This window comes from Pogoniulus pusillus, chromosome 2 (genome assembly GCF_015220805.1).
Source record: "Pogoniulus pusillus isolate bPogPus1 chromosome 2, bPogPus1.pri, whole genome shotgun sequence".
NCBI lineage: Eukaryota > Metazoa > Chordata > Aves > Piciformes > Lybiidae > Pogoniulus > Pogoniulus pusillus.
Window position 1 is genome coordinate 38,088,305 of NC_087265.1, and position 20,274 is coordinate 38,108,578.

The 20,274-nt window shown below is 41.2% G+C and overlaps 1 protein-coding gene across 6 annotated transcripts in view; it reads left to right on the forward strand.

The window, feature by feature from the left end:
• The window catches only part of PDE1A (phosphodiesterase 1A), a 272,683-nt gene that overhangs the window by 187,349 nt on the left and 65,060 nt on the right, over positions 1–20,274 (forward strand). Inside the window, exon 1 of one of the 6 annotated variants that reach the window (XM_064161689.1) lies at positions 88–163. The exons of the other annotated variants lie outside the window; for them this stretch is intronic. Coding sequence (XP_064017759.1) covers positions 108–163 — 56 coding nt within the window. The 5' untranslated portion in view covers positions 88–107. Of the gene's footprint in view, positions 1–87; positions 164–20,274 lie in introns of those variants that run through there. 6 annotated transcript variants of the gene reach the window in all.

The window sequence follows — 20,274 nt, forward strand, 5'->3', positions numbered from 1 at the left end:
GCTTCACCTGTAAAGAAATGACAGCCTAGACTTGCATCAAATATAGGCTTTTAGTGCCATTTGAGACACCTAAGGGTGCCTGAGACATCCACCCAGGGCTGGCAGATATGACACAGGACCTCCACGACACCTGCGCTCTTCTGGAGCAGCAGCTGGGGAACAGGTGAGATATTCAGGGCATCTCGAATGATGCAAGATGCCTGTCAGATAACTGATTTGAGCCTCCTATTTCTGAGCATAATGTATTTTTGATGTAGAAGATGACTGATCTGAAATTAAGTTCCTGATATTGTTTTCATTTTGTTGTGAGCCCAAGTTGTACAAATCTGTAATTACATTGTCTCCCTCTTGACGCTAATGGAACTTCTTATACACATAATTGCTTACTGTTGTGAGTAAAATGTACATGACTGAGTTCTCCAGTCTCCAGTCCTGGCTATGCAGCAGCTGTTCAGGATGTGAACTTTGATAAATGACAGACACTTTGATAAATAGCAGACCATTCAAAATTTGTCATGTTCACAATATTAGAGGGGCAAAGCCACCCAACTTTCAGAGCTAATAACGAAGAGGAAACATGTATATTTGCACAGAAGGCTTTGAACTTTAGGGCTTGTTACATATTCTGTCAATTCTAGCAGACTGCCAATCTGTGAAAGAAGCAAAACACTAGGTTATATAGCATCTCTCTCTGAGACAAGATTTATGTTTTGTCTGCTAGAACAGCATTAAGCAGAACCTCTTCTTCCTGCTAAAGAAGCTACCTAGCTTGTAGCTCCCAATAATTTTCTTGTTTCAGTGGTAAACACTGGTTTGAAAACTTTTCCATGCACCTGGGTAGTGACTAGGAACAGGAAACTGTAATTGAATTCTTTACTATGTAGAAAGCTTTGCAGGTGACCTAAGCAGCTACATTATTTATATACACTGGGTTTTTAAAGAGCTTAATATGTTTTCTTGGCTAATGCAAATGGAAAATCTGTTTATTTTAGTGTATTCTGTATACATGCAGTTGTTTTTTAATCCATGGTTATGTGCCTATATTGCTTTTCCTTCTGTTTCAGAAAACATGATAGAAAAACAGGCATAAAGCATTCCCTGCCAAATTTCCAACACACATGTTGTAGATCAAACTGGCTGCACAGCTTTAAATGCTGAGAATTTAGAGCAAAATCAATATGAGGGAAATTTCTGTTATTCCTTAAACATTTCCTTTCTTGAGATGGGTGTTGTTATGAGTTGTGGTATATTATAGCTTTTATATGAATGTGAGTTTTGCTTCTGTTTCTATGTCTAAGGCTGATTACCCATTTGGCTAATACTTTTCCAAGTCTGATTTAAGATTTTCTTAGTCATTGAAATTTTAATATGGTATCAGAGCTGAAACTTCTGCCAAACCTCAGACCTGAAAACAGATTGGGTTGTTCTGTAGATTGGCTCCTTTCCTTTGACCTAGCTTGAGAAAGCCTGCAGGCAGCAAAGTGACTTTTGGCAGTTTGAGTCATTGGAGGAAGCCAGCTCCTTCAGTACATCAGATATATGCAATTCCTTGGAAGCTCTTCCTTTGCAGTGATATGTAGAAGTATATCTCAAAGAAAAGAGACAAGAGTAAAATTATTCATTTACTATGGCAATAATTTTCCCTCTCCTTTTTTCCCCCCATTTTTCTTGGACAGGGCCCAGACATTTTCAGCTGCATGATCTCTCTGGCTGACACCAATGGCCAGCTGCCTGTACTGATAGCCAGGTCAAAGTTCAAGGGATCTTTTGGCATGATGCCAGTTATGATTCTCCAAGCAATTTAATACAGTTTCTTTCTGACATTTATAGATATTTTCAGTTGATGTGTGTCTCTCTTGAGACAACTGAAGCTGAAGTTTTGTATCGTTCTGTCAAAAATTGTTGGAAAAAAACAGGAACCTAAAAAAAATCTACATTCTGCTTGCAGGAACTTTTACAATTTCTGTATGGTAGATACAATATGCTTCAGTTCTGCAGAACCTTTATGTTTTTTTTTTTTTTTGTTTGTTTTGTTTTTTTTAATCTGTCTAATAATCCAGCCTAGAAAATTTGTTTTCTTCCATACACTGGTACTATGGGTTCAAAGCTTGCTAAATAGTCTAACTAATATTTACTACAGTTTCTGGAAAGAGATACATAATGCAGAAATACAAATCTATTACAGTGAGCAGATCTTTAGATGAGATACTTTTGCACAAGACAGAAAGTCTTCTGCATGAGATTTCTCTCCTGTGAGACAATTATGTGTCTAGCTAGGGTCATCTTCAGGTTAAATTTGAGATCTACTGGTATAAGTGAATAATTATTTCTGTTCTGTTGGACATGGAGCTGTCTTAGAATCGTAGAACCAACCAGGTTGGAAGAGACCTCCAAGATTAGATATTATAATAGGCATATGCATAATGAAAATAGCTCTTATTAGGTCATCTAAGCTAAAAATATTTGTCAGCCTTTGTTGGAGCTGAAAATGTCCACTGTGATTTAAAATAATGTTGGTAATAATGTATTGATTACCTGCAAAGGGAAATTTAATTTAGATGAAAGGAATGTGAATGGGAATTGAATAGGTTCCTTTATTTTCGTTAGTAATTTTTGCATATATGATTTTCATTCCTTCTTCTCTGTCAGTACTTTAGTACCTGCTCCTCTCTGAAATGGCAAGTCAATTGCCTTAAGTATGCACACAAAGAAATTATGGAATCAGGAATTAATATTCTTATTGTCATAGCTGGACATCCTTGTTCTTATTATATTAGGAGGAAGTTGTTCCCAGAGAGAGTGATTTGCCACTGGAATGGGCTGCCCAGGGAGGTGGTGGAGTCATCATCCCTGGAGGTGTTCAAGAAAAGCCTGGATGAGGCACTTAGTGCCGTGGTGTAGTTGACTGGCTAGGGCTGGGTGCTAGGTTGGACTGGATGATCTTGGAGGTCTCTTCCAACCTGGTTGATTCTATGATTCTATATCCTAGTGTCCTGGTCTGAGTGGCCGTCAGTGAACCAGATTATAAAATCATTGAGCCTAGAAACTAGGACCAGACTGTTGTTGGGCTGCTGAGAGTTCCCCTGATAAAACAGACATGCCGTAATTGGCGCATATATACTTACGTCAACTAAGAAAGGTCTAATGTACTTGCTGATTTAGAGAAGCAGAACAATCCTTATCAGATGGCCCAGAGGCTGATGCATGTGAGAATCAACTGCTGAAGACATAAAGCTGTTCTGTCATGTACCACTGTGAATATCCAGGGAAAAAAAAAGTAAAGGAACTGCAAAATGCTTGCAGTGTTCTGTGCTCTACTGATAAGAGCTTTCTGACAAAATACAGGCTTGCTTTTCATAAGAAAATGCCAATTATTAAAGCCCCAAAGCTTTTATGGTTCTGTATCATTTTCACTGAAACTTTGTTTAAGAAAAGTTTCATACTCATAACCTACTTGAACTGTGCAAGCTATATTCTTCCCGGGATATATTGAAAGGTCTGAGGAAGTTCTTGTGCTTACTGTGTTAAGTGATATGAATGCTTATGGCATTAAATATAAACATAAATGTTAAGTACAGAGATTATGCCAAACATGAATGTGAAACAGAACATCTAACTTTAGGAGAACCACTGCAACATATAGGTTTATTATGGTCACTAATAATTTACACATTCTCATTTTATGTTTTAGAATGATAGCTAAACCTAGCAGATAAATAAACCCAGTCAGTTTCCATAGGAGAATGCTGTAAATGATCTGGCAAATCACATAATTGTACCATCTAATTCAACAGTAGAGGAACTGCAGGGATGAGTCTTTATTAATAGAGAACACACTGCCATGAATCCACCTTACAATAATGTTTATATTTGTAATAGTTATGAGCAGCTAATTAAATGCAATGACAGGTTCCATAAGCAGAGGTTCTATAGGTGTTGTGAATAGGATTATCATGATATATTTATCTTAGTTTCTTTTTTGAAACTCAGAATCTCTAAAAGGTCTGAAAAAAATCTCTTAACAGACTTTGGTGGGGTTTCTCTAATCTTATTTATAAAAGTTTCCATGCTCATTCACTGATGTAGGTCCACAAAATGCTGTTCAAAGTTTTTTTTCTGTTTGAGGAAGATTTATAAGACAATGTGTTTTGGAAGAGTGCCACAGCTTTACAAACATGGGATTGGGAGATGTTGAAAAGATTCAGAAAGGCAACTCAAAACCTGCCTTATTCATCACACTAAAATTTGGGGAAAAAGGTCTGAAGAAGTAATTTTCTTTGGGGGTTGGACTCAATGATCTCTTTGGGTCCCTTCCAACCCCTAACATCCTGTGATCCTGTGATGTGTGGTGTATCCCTTACAGTGATGTGAGATGCTACTGAAAAACAGAGATGATTGCATGACACTTAAAATTGGTTAGGACATAGCTTTTATTATTTTTTCTGGAGGAAGGATATGGATATAGCAAGACATAGCTTGGAAATTGTGTTTGAGAAATGCTTCTATAATGAATCCTCCTTCAGCTCCATGGGTGAGCTGTTCTGTCTTAAGAGACTCGGAGTCCCACCTCATTGACACCAATCACTTGGCTCAGCTGCCCGCTTCTTTGGCTCTGTGGGACATCAGCACAGCTCTGCCTTCGCTGGGGATTTTCAAAGGACTACATCTTGAATTCTTTGTCATCTAGGCTTGTAGTGTAAAGAAAACATACTATAGGATTTACTACCCCAAACCAACATAATTTATGATTTTATGTATATTCAGGACTAAAACATTGCTGGGAAGCATTGCAAATGAATGAAGTTGTGCTAGTTTGAAGTGCATTTGGTGCTCATCACTGATGACAGCAATACAATACCTTCCATACACTGTTAATCTATATAATTTCATTATACAGATGAGATACTAATCTATTTCTAAACAACCCTCTTATTTGTCTTCATAGTTAGTATAAAAAACCTTTGACTATATGACAAATTAAAAAAAAAGAGCAATGAGTGCAGATGGTCTTCACCTGGCAACACTGGTTTTCTTTCTTTATGCTATTACACCAAAATGCATAAACCCCACATGCTTATTGTGACAGTTTGGGAGCTACCTGCCCCCCTACTCTTATGATATCACCCAGACTAGACTCAGCTGAGCTGGAAGTTAAGGAATGAAGCTTTATATTTACAGCTTAGCACAATATACAAGCAGATATTTACAATATATACAGCTAGAGACAGAAATATACAAGTTGAAAGTAATAAAGAAACACAACAGCCCTCCCAGAAACCAGAGTCCTCAGGAGGGACTCCCAACCACCCTTCCACCTTCTTTCCACCCCTCTACCTTATCCCAGAGTTTGCTTTACGTGCCAGGTGAGGTTGGAGGATCTGCCAGGGGGTTAGAAAGCAGAAGAATTAGTTACACAGAAAACAGCCTAGGGAGAAAGCACAGGCTCTGACAGAGACCCACCCACACACCGACTTACCTATGTTTTGTGTTCTTGTTTTTATACCTCTCAGCAAGCCTATGAGTGAAGTAGACATCACCATTGTTTCCTTTTCACAGCCTAGAATCTAATTTCTCTCGTTAAAATATTCCAGTTAGCCTCAAACTAGCACACTTATGTGCTTATATAAGTTGATATAACTCTACTGTGTTCTGTGAGATTCATGCCAGTTAAGTTCTGACCTGTGATGACTAACACCACTACTGACATCAGCGTTATTTTGCAGATTGATGAACATCAAGGAAGCAGTTGCCGTCAGTCTTAGAGAACACAGAGTATTTCATAATTACTTGCTTGGCATCAATTAAACAGGGAAAAGAAATACCTCTTTCATCAGGTTAGGTTTCACATCTGTAGAGGAGTATGTTTAGGAATGTTGTGCTGTCATCAGCTTGAAGAATTCAGATTGTGATTTCTGAGCCCTAGAAAGGCACAGACATTAAGAACAGAATTCTATGTTACTAAAAGCTGGGTTTGAAATTTTCTTACAAACCACTGCCTGCCTAGAAGCTCAGTAATTTTCCAGTTGAAAGCTCTTTCTGGTATAATGTTTGTGTAGATAATAAATATGTTTCTAAGCAGTTTCATGAGTAAATAAATGTAGCTGGATGTATTTAGATATGTCTGGGAATTTTTAAATTAAACCAGTGTGGGATTATCTTTAGAATGTGGTGGATCTCTGTATCCTTTATCAACTAAGAAAAATGGTCCTTGTGTTGGACAGAACACCTGAGGATTATTTTTAATGATTCTTTTTTTGCCATAAGAGCACAAGAGGTGCTTTGTAAGACACAGCCCATTGCTTTACCTTAGGGAAAGATGCTGGATCTGATGCCACATTTAGCAAGGCCAGTTATCATAGAACTACAGAATGGTCTGGGTTAGGAGGAGGATGCTGGATTTGATGCCCTCATTAACAAGGCCAGTTATCACAGAATCACAGAATGGTCTGGGTTAGGAGGAGGATGCTGGATTTGATGCCCTCATTAACAAGGCCAGTTATCACGGAATCACAGAATGGTCTGGGTTAGGAGGAGGATGCTGGATTTGATGCCATAGTTAGCAAGGCCAGTTATCACAGAATTACAGAATGGTCTGGGTTAGGAGGAGGATGCTGGATTTGATGCCATAGTTAGCAAGGCCAGTTATCACAGAATCACAGAATGGTCTGGGTTAGGAGGAGGATGCTGGATCTGATGCCCTAGTTAGCAAGGCCAGTTATCAAAGAATCACAGAATGGTCTGGATTAGAAGGGTCCTCCAAAGGTCATCTGGTCCAACCCCCTCTGCAGTAATCAGGGGTATCCTCAACTGGATGAGGCTGCCCAGAGCCCTGTAGAGCCTTACTTTGAATATCTCCAGGGATGGGACCCCTACTGCCTCCCTGGGCAACCTGTTCCAGTATTCCACAACCCTCATTGTAAAGAACCTGTTCCTAACACCCAATCTTAATCTGCTCTTCTCTAGTTTGAAGCCATTTTCCCTTGCCCTATCACTACAAGCCTCTGTAAACAGTCTCTCTCCATCCTTCTTGTAGGCCTCTTCCAGTTACTGGAAGACTCCTGTTAGGTTATCCTGGAGCTTTCTCTTATTCCAGGTTGAACAACCCCAGTTCCCTCAACTTGTCCTTGTCTTCTGTAGGAAATGTGGCACATACTGATAAATTCTGAAGTTATCCTTTTGGGTTGAAATATAACTTTGTACTATTATTTTTTTTTTACCTGGAAATACAGAGGTGTGGACTAAAAAGTTCTATTCTTCAAAATTCTTGATGAACAAGTGCCATTTCCATATTATTCTAGTCATGAATATTCTCTGAATTTGCCATGATCAGGTTTAGCATTAGGTTTTGGATTTTCAGTCCTCCTCAATGACACTGATGAGGGCACAGAGTGTCTGCTCAGCAAGTTTGCTGATGGCACCAAACTGGGAGGCTTAGCTCATACAGCTGAAGGCTGTGTGGCCATCCAGACAGACCTGGACAGGCTGGAGAGCTGGGCACAGAGGAGCCAGATGAAGCTCAACAAGGACAAGTGCAGAGTCCTGCAGCTGGGGAGGAATAATAAACTGCACCAGTACAGGCTGGGAGGTGATCTGCTGGAGAGCAGTCCTGTGGAGAGGGACCTGGGAGTGCTGCTGCATAACAAATTATCTATGGGACAGCAATGTGCCCTTGTAGCCAAGAGGGCCAATGGGATCCTGGGGTGTATTAAGAAGAGTGTATCCAGCAGATCAAGGGATGTTCTCCTTCCCTGCTACTCTACCCTGGTGAGACCTCATCTTGAATACTGCATTCAGTTTTGGGCTCCCCAGTTTAAGAGGGACAGGGATCTGCTGGAGAGGGTCCAGCGAAGGGCTATGAGGATGATTAGAGGACTGAGCATTGCCTTATGAGGAGAGACTGAGGGACCTGGGGCTTTTTAGTCTGGAGAAGAGGAGAGGGGATTTAATAAATATTGATAAATATCTGAGGGCTGAGTGTCAGGACTTGGGGGGACAGGCTCTGCTCACTTGTTCCCTGTGATAGGATAAGGAGCAATGGGTGTAAGCTGCAGCACAGGAGGTTCCACCTCAACACAAGGGGGAACTTCTTTACTGTAAGGGTCACAGTGCACCAGAATAGGCTCTCCAGATGGTCTGTGGAGTCTCCTTCTCTGGAGTTTTCAAGGCCTGTCTGGATGACATACCGTGATCCTGTAAGGGGTTGGAAAAGGACCCAAAGAGATCATCGAGTCCAACCCCCCTGCCAGAGCAGGACCGTACAGTCTAGCTCAGGTCACAGAGAAATGTATCCAGATAGGCCTTGAAAGCCTCCAGAGAAGGAGACTCCACAGCCTTTCTGGAGAGCCTGTTCTGGTGTTCCGTGACCCTTACAGTAAAGATGTTCCCCCTTGTGTTGAGGTGGAACAACAAAAGGTTGAAATAATAATTTGGAAATTAATTAGAGTATGGTTTATTACAGTTTCCATCACAACTGTTTCCAGAACCAAACCAAATATGTATATAGAGCATGGATAAACTATATGCTAAATAATGAGTTTAATGTGGTTTTGTCCAAGAATAACTTGGAGACATTTTTCTCTGATGAGCTCTAGGGATTTGATTCTGTTTCTATTCTATTCATCCAGAAGCATTCAAAGACAGAGCTATTCAAAGACAAGAAGTGAATTTCAGTTTCTTACCTGACCTTAATTCAAATTTAGTTTCTCATGTAGACAAATCCTGGAAAAGCTGATGTTACATTTGATCCTATTTATTACAATTCTTCAAATATATAGGGAAATAGGTCACACATTGGATTAATTTCTCTTTTATACCACTCTCAAGTATGTTTAAGATTTTTAATGTTCTATTCATTACCAAGACCTAGTTTGAAAGACTTTGATTTGGCAATTCTTCAACAGAACATTTATTTTTAACAATTCCAAATGCCAGAAGTTAGTTTTGCACATAACAGAGAGTTCTGAGTTCTAGCATCTCCTACTTTATTCTTTTTTCTTCATTTTAATTGCAGTATTAAATAAAAACCCTCTTCATATTTTCACACTGTCATATACATTACATGCACTATATCCTTTCTTCAGAACCACTGAGGTGGTAATATTTTACAGTGAAATTGTGCTTTAATTACTGCAGCTGTTGTGCTCTGTCTTTTGGATGAAATGTCTTTTAGTGAAAATAGATGTTGAAGCTGTTAATTATTCAGTAAAAAAGACACCTGAATTAAAGTGGAGATTTTTTTCCCCTACATTTTAGGCAGACTGTGGTAACTCTCAGAGTATTTGAACATTTTATTCAGTAGTCCATAATAGCTGCTAGAGCAATATTTGTATTTTTCATGTTTCATAATTTCATGCCAACAAATAAAGATCTTTACTGTAGCCCTCAGGACCTATAATACACTTTAAAAAGAAAACTTAAGATAAATTTACTCTGTTGTCCCACCTGGAAGATCTGATGGGAGGGAGTTGAGGTCTCATCCTCTGGAGATATTCTATTGAAAGTATAACTTTTATATCTGGTATATCAAGTGCTTAATTATAAGTAGGAAAGTAAGCTGCCTAAACCAAATGACAAGTTAGAGCTTGGATTGAAGTGAGGTTATTTTGGTTGTTATGTTGACCTCTTAGGCCAACTAAACCAGCTACCTTGATTCATCTGATAGCAGCAATGGCACATACAGGTGACCCCAAATCTTGTTCTGTGCAAAGTGTTCAGTGGAAATTCCCCTACTGTAAAAATATCTTAAGGTGAGTCTGATGATTAGGCAGTGTTGGATTGAAGACAAATTGTTACACATGCACTTGTGGTGTCATATATGGGGAGGCAATAATTTCTGGAGAAAGATGGGATGGAATAGGGCACAGAGGGATAACCAGGACACCATGTCTGACCCCAGGCAACCAGCAACAGAACAAGGGGACACAGTCTCAAGTTGTTCCAGCAGATGTATAGTCTGGATGTTAGAAGGAAGTTCTTGAGAGAGAGAGTGATTTGCCATTGGAATGGGCTGCCCAGGGAGGTGTTTAAGAAGAGCCTGGATGAGGCACTTAGTGCCATGGTGTAGTTGACTGGCTAGGGCTGGGTGCTAGGTTGGACTGGATGATCTTGGAGGTATCTTCCAACCTCATTGATTCTATGATTCAAATTAAATTTTTTCAGAATTGTTAGCTGTAAATGTTTGTTGACCTGTGGTATGCAGCAAAGAAATTCTCTTCTAGTTCTAATTTCTATACTGGGGAAATAAAAAATAGCACTTATATATAGAATATATAATGTTTACTGAGACCTCACTTGGAGTACTGCATCCAGTTCTGGAGCCCCCATTACAAAAAGGATGTGGAGATGCTGGAGTGTGTCCAGAGAAGGACTGTGAAGATGATCAGAAGGCTACAGCACCTCTTCTATGAGGACAGACTCAAAGAGTTGGAACTGTTCAGTCTGGAGAAGAGGAGGCTCCAAGGTGACCTTATTATGGCCTTCCAGTATCTGAAGGGGGCCTACAAAAAAGCTGCGGAGGGACTTTTTAGGATATCAAGTAGTGACAGGACTAGGGGGAATGGAGCAAAGCTGGAGGTGGGGAGATTCAAACTGGATGTGAGGAGGAAGTTCTTCACCATGACAGTGATGAGAGAATGAGTTGCCCATGGAGGTGGTTGAGGCCCCATCCCTGGAGGTGTTTAAGGCCAGCCTAATCTATGGTAGGGTGTCCCTGCCCATGGCAGAGAGGTTGGAGCTAGATGATCCTTGTGGTCCCTTCCAACCCTGACTGATTCTGTGATTCTAATGTTCTTTGATTCTATGGAGAAGTCACGGATCAAAGTGTCATTAATGTTAATGAAGGACATTTCCTGAGTTGTTTGATTATATGTGACTTTATTGAGTAGAGGAAAGGGTACTCATGGGGGCAGATGAAGAGTCTTTGATCATTGGACAATGACATTATTTTTAGTGCTGAACACTTACCAGCCTTCTGTCCTTAACAAATTCAGAAATTGCACCCAAAAAAAAACCCCCAAAACTTTCAAAAGCCTACACCATGACAGCAACATATTTTCTTAGTAATAATCTAGAAAATATTTTCAGTACAAAGTTATTAGTTCTGGTTAATGCAGTCTTAAATGAAAGAACATTAGCTCACTTTTTTTAATATGACAGCTTGTCCTTAGTGTTTCTAAAGGGATTTTCTACCTCTTTGCCTGCAGTTTTCAAAGGATGAGTAGCAACATTCAACTCAGATTTTTTGGTCCCAAGGACCTGAGGATATAATCAGCATGCTCATTCAAGATGAGTATACCAATGATTTCAAGGTGAAATAGAGAAGAGACAGAGGAAAGCAAAGAGCAATGAGAGATCCCTTTCCAACTCCTTATCATTCTGTGATAATTAATATCACATGAGAGAGAAGGCGACAGATTTTCAGATCATTAAATTTATGTAATTGTCAAAAAGAGAGACTTCATTTGCTGAGTTGTGTGATGAAATCAAATGTTTATTGCATCAGAATGATATTAAACCAGTCCAGATATTGTAAAGGCTGGATATTAGGAAGAAGTTCTTCACAGAGAGAGTGATTTCCCATTGGAATGGGCTGCCCAGGGAGGTGGTGGAGGCACCATCCCTGGGGGTCTTCAAGAAAAGCCTGGATGAGGCACTTAGTGCCATGGTCTAGTTGATTGGTTAGGGCTGGGTGCTAGGTTGGACTGGATGATCTTGGAGGTCTCTTCCAACCTGGTTGATTCTATGATTCTAAGGGAGGAGAGGGCTTGTAGCATAATACCATCATCTGGAGAATTGCTTTCTAGCAGGAACTCCTGCCCTTGGGGCAGAAAAAGATCATGATGTTTGTTAGAAGAATGGGAGATGCAATTAAGAGGACTGGGAGATGTGAGGTAGGGATAACTAAGGCTTGAAGATTTCATCTGAAACACATAGAGGGTGAGCAACAGAACAAGGGGACACAGTCTCAAGCTGTGCCAGGGCAGGTGTGGGCTGGATGTTAGGAGGAAGTTCTTGACAGAGAGAGTGATTCGCCATTGGAATGGGCTGCCCAATGAGGTGGTGGAGTCACCATCCCTGGAGGTGTTCAAGAAAAGCCTGGATGAGGCACTTAGTGCCATGGTGTAGTTGACTGGCTAGGGCTGGGTGCCAGGTTGGACTGGATGATCTTGGAGGTCTCTTCCAACCTGGATGATTCTATGATTCTTTGATTCTATGATTTTATGTGCCAGGCCTTCGTTCCTCTGATAATGTCCAGTGTCACAGAGGTTTTGTATACAGGTTTCTTACTGGAAGGTAAAGCCAACACTGAAATCTGAGTGTCAGGTCATCTATTTAGAAATATCTTCTTGGCATGGAATATTTTTTTTTTCTAACTGATGGAGGAGACTGCTTTGGGAGATTTATTAACAGCTTCTTTGATCACTGTGCTCAAAGCTGGCGTCTGCAGGAAAAAATAAAGCTTTTAAATGACTAAGAGGAATATGGGCCATGTGCTTTTTCCATGTGTTTATTGTATTAGCTCCAGTAAATAAGATATAGTGAGGTCTTCAATAATTTTCAAGCATGATTTTTGGCAGGTGATGATTTTACATTGAATTTCCCAGCTTCTTGTTGATAGCCTGATTATGATAAAGACTATGAAACATATAGAGCGTTCATGTATTTGGCAACTTCAAGATGAAATAGCATTAGCTTGCATTTTGTGTAGTCTATATGCAATTCAGGGTAGCCTTATAGATTAAATGTCACTCTTGAGAAATAAATACTCAGCAAAAGCCATTAAAAGGGTAATTTGCAATGTACAAATCAATCCTTAAATTGTACATTATTCCTCTGATTTCATGGAATGGTTGTGAAATGGCAATATCACGTAATGGCAATAAACACTGAGGCAACAGAAACCATCATAGAGTTTAGGATAAGGAAAGACTAGTTGGTTGCTTGTTGAATCTAACAGATGACAGATAACACCTGAATGTATGTAAGGGTGGTTGTGGCCAGGAGGAAGTTGCTCTCTTCTCTCAGGTGGCCAGCGCCTGAACGAGAGGACACAGCCTCAGGCTGCACCAGGGGAAATTTAGGCTGGAGGTGAGGAGAAAGTTCTTCACTGAGAGAGTCATTGGGCACTGGAATGGGCTGCCCGGGGAGGTGGTGGAGTCGCCGTCCCTGGAGCTGTTCAAGGCAAGATTGGACGTGGCACTTGGTGCCATGGTCTAGCCTTGAGCTCTGTGGTAAAGGGTTGGACTTGATGATCTGTGAGGTCTCTTCCAACCTTGATGATACTGTGATACATAGTAATTAATTTGAAGTTTGAGGATCTTTTCATTAAGCTTCAACCTAGCAAATACTTGAACAGAGGAACCAAATTAGCATGGAATGAGATTTAACAAGGCTAAGTGCATTTTGGCCACAACAACCCCAAGCAGCACTACAGGCTGGGGGCAGAGTGGCTGGAGAGCAGCCGGGCAGAAAGGGACCTGGGGGTACAGGTGTTGTGGAGGCAGGGAATTAAAATCACAGTATCACAGTATCACACAGTATCACAGTATCATCAGGGTTGGAAGAGACCTCACAGGTCATCAAGTCCAACCCTTTACCACAGAGCTCAAGGCTAGACCATGGCACCAAGTGCCACGTCCAGTCCTGCCTTGAACTGCCCCAGGGACGGCGACTCCACCACCTCCCCAGGCAGCCCATTCCAGTGTCCAATGACTCTCTCAGTGAAGAACTTTCTCCTCACCTCAAGCCTAAATCTCCCCTGGCACAGCCTGAGGCTGTGTCCTCTCGTTCTGGTGCTGGCCACCTGAGAGAAGAGAGCAACCTCCTCCTGGCCACAACCACCCCTCAGGTAGTTGCAGACAGCAATAAGGTCACCCCTGAGCCTCCTCTTCTCCAGGCTAAACAATCCCAGCTCCCTCAGCCTCTCCTCATAGGACTGTGCTCAAGGCCTCTCACCAGCCTCGTTGCCCTTCTCTGGACACGCTCAAGCATCTCAATGTCCCTCCTAAACTGGGGGGCCCAGAACTGAACACAGTACTCAACATGGCTGAGTTAGGAATATATATAAAAATAGAATAATTTTATTTTCCTGAAACCCCGACCCCAAAACTATATACAGAAATTAATTTAGTTTAATTAGCAGACTCAGTTTCATTGAGAATATCTTACACAGGATACTCCAGATAAATTTGGCTGGTTTAGGAGTCGGGTAACGGGAAAGGCTAAGCTATAAACACAGCTTTTCCCCGCTATTAATCAGGCTGAGCAGAAAGTTCACTCCTCACAGGTGAGTTAGGCTGAGAGAAAAGGCAGTCCATGTGCTTGTCAGCTCTCTCTCTTTCAAAAGGCATCTGAGGCTCGTTGGGACTACCAAGCTTGCACAAGGGGTGCTTACAGAGGGGAGCCGTCCTAAGCAGAGATGGTCTGGTCCCTCAGGAGCTTGTCCTTTGCAGCACCAGGGACTCTCTGCAGCAACTATCCAGGCCGGGGAGAACTCCAAGGCAGGAACCGCAAGGTGGGAAATATCCCCAATATTTATACCTTTCCTAGAGTCAATTTCCCACTTCCCAGGCGGGAAGACCACAGCCAATCGCCAGCCTGGTTGCAGTGCAGGCACCTGCACAGGGCACCCCTCATGCCGGAAGGGCCCTTTGCTCCTCCCGCCTCAGGCCTGCAGGGCAGGAGAACAGGTTTCTCATGCCTTTCCTCTCCCATTCAAACCACTGAGGAAGAGGACTTTTAGGGGATCCAGGGCTCCAGGACAACAGGTAGATAGTATCTGAACATGCGGCAGCAGTGTGCCCAGGTGGCCAGGAGAGGCAAAGGCATCCTGGCCTGCATCAGGAACAGTGTGGCCAGTAGGACAAGGGAGGTTTTTCTTCCCCTGTACTCAACACTGGTCAGGCCACAGCTTGAGTGCTCTGTCCAGTTCTGGGCTCCTCAATTCAAGAGAGATGTTGAGGTGCTGGAAGGTGTCCAGAGAAGGGCAACAAAGCTGGTGAGGGGCCTGGAACACAAACCCTGTGAGGAGAGGCTGAGGGAGCTGGGGTTGTTTAGCCTGGAGAAGAGGAGGCTCAGGGGTGACCTCATTGCTGTCTACAACTACCTGAAGGGAGGCTGCAGTCAGGTGGGGGTTGGCCTCTTCTCCCAGGCAACCAGCAACAGAACAAGGGGACGCAGTGTCAAGTTGTGCCAGGGGAGATCTAGGCTGGATGTTAGGAAGTTCTTCCTAGAGAGTGTGATTGGCATTGGAATGGGCTGCCCAGGGAGGTAATGGAGTTCAAAAAGCCTGGCTGAGGCACTTAGTGCCATGGTGTAGTTGACTGGCTGGGGCTGTGTGTGAGGTTGGACTGGATGATCTTGGAGGTCTCTTCCAACCTGTTTGATTCTATGATTGATGATGATTCTCTAGCAGAAGTAAGAGATGTTTGAAAGAGATGTGAAGCTTTGCTGAAATCAGTTTTGTTCTGTATCTTGGGTGTGTACAATGTGAGAGAAAAGTCACAGGTTGAGGACTGGTGCTGATGGCATATGCTGACTCTAATGGTGAAAGCTACTTTTGGTGAAGGATGTTATCTGGAAGAGAAACAGCAGGGAAAACCAGTAGCAGCAGGATCCCAGATGAGCCACCTCCTCTGCCATGTCTCTCCAGAACAGCAGGTGATGATGGAAATGATGGTGAAAGCTTACAGAGCTGCAAATAGAAGGCCATTACTGTTGCTAAGTTTAAGACACTAAGGCTTTTCAGACCCTTGTAATTTGTTTGATCAGATTTCTTGAGAGTAATGCAAAAATTCAAAATTCCTAAAGTCTGGATCAGGCTATGGTTTCAGGTAGGAGCTGTAAGACTTCTATATTTCAGCTAGGTAAAAAAAAATGGGTATTTTGACTAAATTTTGCTTAACCCTTTAAACCCACTTGAACTGTTACTACATGAGACCAAAAGAGTAATACTTATACAATGTTAGAGTGCTAAATAGTAGATTTACAGGATGACTAAGATAAAATGAATTGAAGCCTCATAGAGAATGCTCATCTGTAGGAAAACCACTTCATTGTGCATAAACATGATCAATACTTAAACAACCGAGGCAATTCTATCATGATAAAAAGACCTCTTTTTCTCATTAAGAAAGAGTAAATTTCAGTGTGTGTTATATAGCTGCACAACTTCTATTGTAATTCTTCAATATGGGATTGAAATTTTGGTATATCAAATATTCTGGCTGAATTAACTGCATATTCAATATTTATTTGCTAATGACTGAATCATAATTACAGAGCAGTGTGTACCACTCATGTGCTTAAAATAATCATGAAATGAATGTGATTCATGAAGCCCTTAGCAACCACAAGGCTTCCTGTGCATATGCTCAGACAGAGCAGTGAGTGAGAATTAATTTCATAAAACACATTTGCAGCACTGAAAATGTGATATTTCTTTCTTGCATGTCTCAGTATCAAAATTTATGGGGAGACAGCACTTCTAATTAGAAGAAATATTAGGTGGCTGCATCTGAAACTGCATTTTTTTGAATTTCAGGGAGGTGAAGCATACATCAAAATCAGAGTCAAGAGCTGTTGCTTCTAGTCCTTGATCTCTACTGATATGCTAGCTTTGCCTTGACTGGCAAAATGCTCCTGTGTCAGCATATTTTTCCCTACCATAATGTAAAAGACCTTGAAGTAAAGGTTAGCCATTTTGAAGCTATGTTAGCTGGCCACTTTGCAACTACAAGTAAGAGCAGGGTAACAGGAGAGACTACTCAAAGGGATCATTCCTGAATCTTTACTGCTGTATTCTGGATATTTCTCCAATATCTTTCATTAATTTGTATGGTCAGGTCCAGTCTTTTATAGCTGTGTATTACAAACATTCTAACTGCACCTGAGATTTTCCCTTTTCATAGTCAGTATCTTTCTTCCATCTTGTGGAATTCTTTGTCATAAGAGGAGATTTCTAGAAATCCTTATTTTATATTTTTTCACTTGAAAAAGTGAGAGCAGGAGCTTTGTGCATTGTTGGTTTATTTAATTACTACAATTTTGTTTTGATGTCCAGTCTATGTTATTTTGAATTCTTTATTGAAGAGGATGGATAAAGATAGATCTTCTTTACATGCATATTCTTAATGGAAAAGTGAAACGCTTCTATAGTATCAGTTGAAAAAAACAATTGGACTTTGGGATATTTATGTAGGGAATTTTAGAATCCAAGTAAAATAGTGGTGTATTTTATTTGTTGTCACTTTTGCAAGAGGAAGTTTTGCTATTCCCATTCTGGATTTCTCCTAACTTCAGATAGGAAATCTCCTAACTCCAGATTTTCCTGAGTCTCAATGCTTAGGTATGTAAAACCACTTTGGTTCTGGGACTGAGCTATTTTAAATAGATGAGCTGAACTTCCTGTTAATGATTTGGAATTCCTGGATATTGCCCCCTTTTCAGATTGTTCATGTTTGAATGAGGACGTGTAGCTTCTGCCTTTGAAAGCTGAGGAACCAGTAGGTGAGCAATGCTTTGCACAGGTTGTGAAAATTAACTCAACTGATTATTACAAGAATCACTGCAGGTAGCAGAACTGGCTCCCAGTTCTAATTGTGCATGGTTTTAGACTAAGATGTATTATTTTCCCGAAGTTTGCTAAAACTAGTGATGTTTAAATCATAGTCAGAATAAGGTTACTTGAGGTACTGGAACATGTCCAGAGAAGGGAGACGAAGCTGGTGAGAGGCCTGGAACACAAACCCTGTGAGGAGAGGCTGAGGGAGCTGGGGGTGTTTAGCCTGGAGAAGAGGAGGCTCAGGGGTGACCTTGTTGCTGTCTACAACTACCTGAAGGGAGGTTGTAGCCAGATGGAAGTTGGTCCCTTCTTCCAGGCAACCAGCAATAGAACAAGGGGACACAGTCTCAAGTTGTGCCAGGGGAAGTATAGGCTGGATGTTAGGAGGAAGTTGTTTCCAGAGAGAGTGATTTGCCATTGGAATGGGCTGCCCAGGGAGGTGGTGGAGTTGCTGTTGCTGGAGTTGTTCAAGAAAAGACTGGATGAGGCATTCATTGTCATGGTCTAGTTGATTGGCTAAGGCTGGGTGCTAGGTTGGACTGGATGATCTTGGAGGTCTCTTCCAATCTGGTTGATTCTACGATGAGTCTATGATGATTCTATGATTCTCTCTACTTTGAATTTCACATTACATCACAGACCATTTCATAATATTCATTGAGCTTGTAATGTTCATTTAAAGACTCCAATCACTTCTGTAACAAAGATTACAATTACCCAGTTAGTTTTCTTCTTTGTTATTAAGTAGTTCCAGCAAAACATGAAACAGTTGTTTATAGAGAAGGAGCTAATACGTTTGGCGCAGCGCTGACTTTTCTCAGTTCTTGGGAACAATATGAAATACAATTTGTAATTGGAGTTGACTTAGCCAACACAGATACTTTTTAAACTGGCACTGTGGTTATCAAATATTAATATGAGTAACTATTTCTCTGTAATTAACATTAGCCTGTGTTTGTTCTTTTCAGAGATTTACCCATGTGATCATTGCCCATCTTAGCAGGGACTTCATTTAATTTCAAAATACAATAGGAAGAGAGCTTAGTTTAGTTTACTTTTTACAGTTCATTTCAGTTTCCCTTTAATAAGATCTGTGGCAAAAGCTATCTTTTTTTGTACAAAGTTTCCAAAACAGTTCTAAGTGAAATCCAGATGTGTAAGTTAGAAAGTTGTCCCTTTGCAGTGCTCAGTTATGGAGTAGCTCAGATGGCAGTTAGAGGCAGTCTTTTTGCAAGGAGACACAGTGCCCTTTTCTCGGGTTTAGAAGCTAACTTCAGGCTGAATTTTCCTTTTCTGGTCCTTGAAGCATGTTAAACTGAAACTTTAACTCTCATTTATTTTCTGCAGTCCCTTTAAAGTATAAAATCGTCCAAATCACCTCCCTCTCTACCTTGCAGTCTTCCTTCTTCAGTACTCTCTCTCCTGGCACCTTACTTTGTTAGCTGTTTAATCTGTATTTAGGACAGTTGTTTAGTACTTTCAAACGTATTTGTCTTATCATAGGATGTTAGGGGGGTTGGAAGGGACCCAAGGTGATCACCAAGTCCAACCCCTCTGCCAGAGCAGGACAATACTATCTAACATAGATCACAGAGGAACACATCCATACAGGCCTTGAAAGTCTCCAGAGAAGGAGACTCCACAACTTCTTTGGGGAGCCTGTTCCAGTCCTCTGGGACCCTTACAGTAAAGAAGTTACCCCTTGTGCTGAGGCAGAACCTCTTGTGCTGCAATTTACACCCATTGCTCCTTGTCCTATCACAAGGAGTAAGTGAGCAGAGCCTGTCCCCCCCCCGTCCTTCAGATACTTATAAGCATTTATCAAATTCCCTCTAAATCTTCTTTTCTCCAGACTAAAAAGCCTCAGGTCCCTCAGCCTCTCCTCATAAGCCATGCCCTTCTGTCCTCCGCTGAACCCTCTCCAGCATATCCCTCTCCCTCTTAAACTGGGGAGCCCAAAACTGAACACAATATTCAAGATGAGGTCTCACCAGGGCAGAGTAGAGGGGGAGGAGAACCTCCCTTGATCTGCTGGACACACTCTTCTTAATACACCCCAGGATCCCATTGGCCTTCTTGGCTACAAGGGCACATTGCTGTCCCATAGATAATTTGTTATGCAGCAGCACTCCCAGGTCCCTCCCCACAGGACTGCCCTCCAGCAGATCACCTCCCAGCCTGTACTGGTGGAGTTATTTCTCCCCTTGTTATTCCTCCTCTTGTTGAACTTTTTTTGATTCCACAAAAGAAAACACTTTCTTATTATGATGTTGCAAAAAGACCTTTTATATAATGGATTACTTCTATCTCTTTTAAATTTTTAGTCTATTTTTTTTTTAGGGTTTTGGTTGTTTTTTGTTTGTTTGTTTGTTTTTTAACAAAACAGCTGTTTTCCCTATAGCTACTGAAACTATCATAGGAAGCCTTCTCAAATAACCCCAAGTCTGTCTTCAGTTTATTTGGTGCAACCCCTAAAAGTTACAGTACATTTGTCAAGATTTAAATTCAAGCATGGAAAAATTTTAGTGAGGACATAGAGAACAAATTATTTGTGATTTTGATATGGTTAATCAAGAATGTGGTACTTCAGCTCCCAGGAAAATCCTGGTTTTACCCTGGTTTGTGTGTGTTGCTGGATGGGCCTCAAAACTTATTTCCCCAAGTTGGACATAGAATCAGTCAGGGTTGGAAGGGACCACAAGGATCATCTAGTT